Source organism: Bison bison, unplaced genomic scaffold (assembly GCF_000754665.1).
Source record: "Bison bison bison isolate TAMUID 2011002044 unplaced genomic scaffold, Bison_UMD1.0 scf7180017853583, whole genome shotgun sequence".
In the NCBI taxonomy this organism is placed as follows: Eukaryota; Metazoa; Chordata; class Mammalia; order Artiodactyla; family Bovidae; genus Bison; species Bison bison.
In genome coordinates, this window is record NW_011484156.1 from 9,255 (window position 1) to 12,816 (window position 3,562).

Consider the following 3,562-nt stretch of genomic DNA (forward strand, 5'->3'; position numbering starts at 1 on the left):
GCGGGCTCTGGCCCAGGCCCTGCCCCACCTCCCCCGTAGGTGACAAAGCTCGTGAAGAACTACAGGTCGCACTCGGCGCTGCTGGCCCTGCCGTCCAGACTGTTCTACCACCGAGAGCTGGAGGTGTGCGCGGACCCCACCGTGGTGGCCTCCCTGCTTGGCTGGGAGAAGCTGCCCAGGAAGGGCTTCCCCCTCATCTTCCACGGAGTGCGGGTGAGCTTCGGGCCAGCTCAGCAGGAGAGTGTACGCATGTCTGTGCGTGGGTCTTGTTGAATCCAGCCGTCACCAGGCGTTTCCTGAGAGCCTGTGGTAGGCTGGTCCCTCCTGCTGCTGCTGCTGCTGGCGGCGGTGTTCAGTCACTAAGTTGTGTCTGACTCTTTGACCCCATGGACTGCAGCGCTCCCAGTAAGGGGGGCATCCTGAAGGAGGGAGCAAGGGCCACAGTAAGCTGATTCATGACAAAATCTGTGTGGAAGGAATTTGCCAACATGCAGAAGGTTGTGTAGAAGGAAACTGAGACTAAAGCCCAGCGGGTGCCCTGCCACGGAGCTGTGCACGTGGAGCTCCGGGGTGTGAAAAGCGCAGGCCTGAATGGTGCCTTACTTTTTGATGAATACTCTTGTTTACTGAGCTTTATTTACGTAGGCTGTGCTGGGTCTTCATTGCTCTGAATGAGCTTTCTCTAGTTGCGGCGACTGGAGGCTGCTCTCCGCTTGTGGTGTACAGGCTTCTGACCGTTAGGACTTCTCTTGTCAAGAAAATGACATTTCTGATGGACCAGCTATTCTCTTATCTTCCTGGTGACTCAGGGCAACGAAGCTCGAGAGGGACGAAGCCCGTCGTGGTTCACCCCTGCCGAGGCCGTGCAGGTCATGCGCTACTGCTGCCTGCTGGCCAGGAGCGTCTCCAGCCAGGTGTCCGCCCGCGACATTGGCGTCATCACGCCCTACCGGAAGCAGGTGTGGGCTGCTCCAGGTCCTCTGTGCAGTCGTGTCTGTGGGGTCCCGGCCTCTCTGCCACTCCCCCCTCTATCTGCACAGCTGCTGCTCCTGTGCCTCAGACGCGGTGGGCACACGCCTCAAGAAGGCCTGTCCTCTGGGCGCGCAGGAGCGGCCCCTAGTCCCTGTCCTCCAGCCTCGTCTCCTGACGAGATCCAAGCCTCTGTCCAGCTTGGCTGGACACCCAGCCAAGGGTGTCTCTCCAGAGGGGAGATCTCGACACCCCTCTGCCACAGGCCCCCACCTGGTCCTGCCCTGCCTGCAGCAACATCTCCCCAGCCCCCTTCCTTCTGGCTTCCCTGTGGTGGCCGCTCGGGCCCCTGGGGGTGGGGTCCCCTGAGGGGCTCTCCCCCCACCCTGGGAGGCACCCTGGAGCCCCCCCACTGTTGGCAGCGCAAGATGCCCTCATGTCTCACGCAAAACCCCACTCCTGGCAGCACCCACCGGCGCACCCCCATCTGAGATCAGGGCGTGTGCTATGAGCAACTTAGAGGTTATGAAACGTGATTAGGAGTTGAGAGGCCCTGATGCTCACTGGTTACTATTTGGCTCTTGCTGTTAATATGTAAAGAAATGGTCAGATTTGTGGAATTTTATCTTTGATCTTATCTCTTTCAAAGGTAGAGAAAATCAAAATTCTTCTGCGAAACGTTGATCTGATGGATATAAAGGTTGGATCCGTGGAGGAGTTCCAAGGGCAGGAGTACCTGGTCATCATCATCTCCACCGTAGGCGCCTGCCCCAGACCCGCACGGGCCCCTCTCGAGTACTCACCTGCAGGGCGTTCTTTACAGAGTCCCAGGAGGAAGTGCTTGGGGAGAAGGCAATGGCACCCCACTCCAGTACTCTTGCCTGGAAAATCCCATGGACGGAGGAGCCTGGTGCGCTGCAGTCCATGGGGTCGCTAGGAGTCGGACACGACTGAGCGACTTCACTTTCACTTTTCACTTTCCTGCATTGGAGAAGGAAATGGCAACCCACTCCAGTGTTCTTGCCTGGAGAGTCCCAGGGACGGGGCAGCCTGTGGGCTGCCGTCTATGGGGTCACACAGAGTCGGACACGACTGATGTGACTTAGCAGCAGCAGCAGGAGGAAGTGCTTAAATTTGGAGAAGGGAGCCAGGAATGGAGACGAGGGGGAGGCGGGATCAGAAAGAAGGCAGCTGGGCTCCGAGGAGTCTGTTGTTCTTTTAAAAATTCCCACAGTGACCAGTGCATTGCTATTAACTGCAGGCAGATTAGGGAGTTCAGGCAGGAGAAGAAGCAGCGTTTCTTGAAACCCACACGTGAGGTCACCCCTGGGGAGTACACTGTGCGGTGAGGCCTGTTCCCCTCGCACTACAAAATGAAGACACACTGACGTGTAACGTTTTTAAATGCTTTTATATATCGAATTCCTTTGCACACCAAAAATTTTTAAATACTGTTTTTATTCATCTGTTTTGTAGGTGCGGTCAAATGAAGATAGATTTGAAGATGATAGATATTTTTTGGGATTCTTGTCCAACTCAAAAAGATTTAACGTTGCAATCACCAGACCCAAAGCCTTGCTGATCGTGCTGGGAAACCCTCATGTCCTTGTCAGAGTGAGTCATGGCCGGGGGCTCAGGCAGCGGGTCCTGGGGCACAGGACGGCTGTGAAAACCAGCCCGCTCCCTAATGTGTCGGCAGGACCCGTGCTTCGGGGCTTTGCTAGAGTACAGCATCACCAACGGCGTCTACACGGGGTGCGACCTGCCACCTGAGCTGCAGCCGCTGCAGAAGTGAGCGCCACGTCTCCTGGCGGACGGACTCCGGCCCTGCCCCCTGGGCTGCAGCAGCCACCCTCCGTCTGGTCCTGGGGTGACAGATGCGTCCCTTTCCCTTGCACAGCTTCATAAGAAACTTCAGTGCCCCTCGTAAAGCCACCTTGGGAAGCGGGGCGGCCGCCAGCCCCTCCCCAGTGGTCCCGTGGGCACCTGAGCCCCCACGGGGAGCCCCACCCACTGGCCCCTGCCTCTCTGCGTCTGCAGCCGTGCCTGGGTGTGTGGCCGCCCCTCCCTGCCCAGCAGAACCCTGTTGAAAAAGGGCGGCCAGAGGCCAGCTCCACCCAGGAGGGGTGCTGTCTGGGACTCAGGCTGCCTGGACTCCAGCCTTGGCTGCGGGTGTGGGGCCCCTGGTCTGACACCCGCTCCCCCTGCGGGCAGCTCCACACCTGCCTGCCTCTGTCCTGGGCAGCCCTGCAGCTGTCACCAAAATAAACACTCGAATGGGATACCTGTGAGGCGTGTGCCTCAGATTTGTAGGTGTTGGGGGATGGCCAGGCTTTCACGTGTCCTTCAGGCCCTTGAGCCACTTCCCCATCCTGTGCCAGCTCTGCCCGGAGGCAGGCTCGTTGGGCAGGGGGCGCAGGCATCTTGCCCACCCACATCCTGGTGCAGCTAGGCAGGGCCACGGAGACCTTCCCGTGAATTCTGCAAAGGTGGAGTGTGGAGTCTGGCAGGAGGGACAAGGCAGGGAATGTCCATAGCGGAGTTCCCGCAGCCGTCCCAGGATCCTGGTGCACACACCCTGTGACGGCCGCTG

General features: G+C 58.8%; 1 protein-coding gene across 1 annotated transcript in view; it reads left to right on the forward strand.

Annotated features, from left to right (window-relative positions):
• MOV10L1 (Mov10 RISC complex RNA helicase like 1) overlaps nt 1–3,288 on the forward strand; it is a gene marked incomplete at its 5' end in the record, with an annotated part of 10,550 nt that extends 7,262 nt beyond the window's left edge. The window contains 5 exons of the mRNA XM_010854953.1: nt 40–213; nt 810–959; nt 1,619–1,726; nt 2,446–2,583; nt 2,669–3,288. Of these exons, the coding sequence (XP_010853255.1) occupies nt 40–213; nt 810–959; nt 1,619–1,726; nt 2,446–2,583; nt 2,669–2,764 (666 nt within the window). The remainder of the gene's footprint in view (nt 1–39; nt 214–809; nt 960–1,618; nt 1,727–2,445; nt 2,584–2,668) is intronic.
• Between the last annotated feature and the right edge of the window lie 274 nt (nt 3,289–3,562).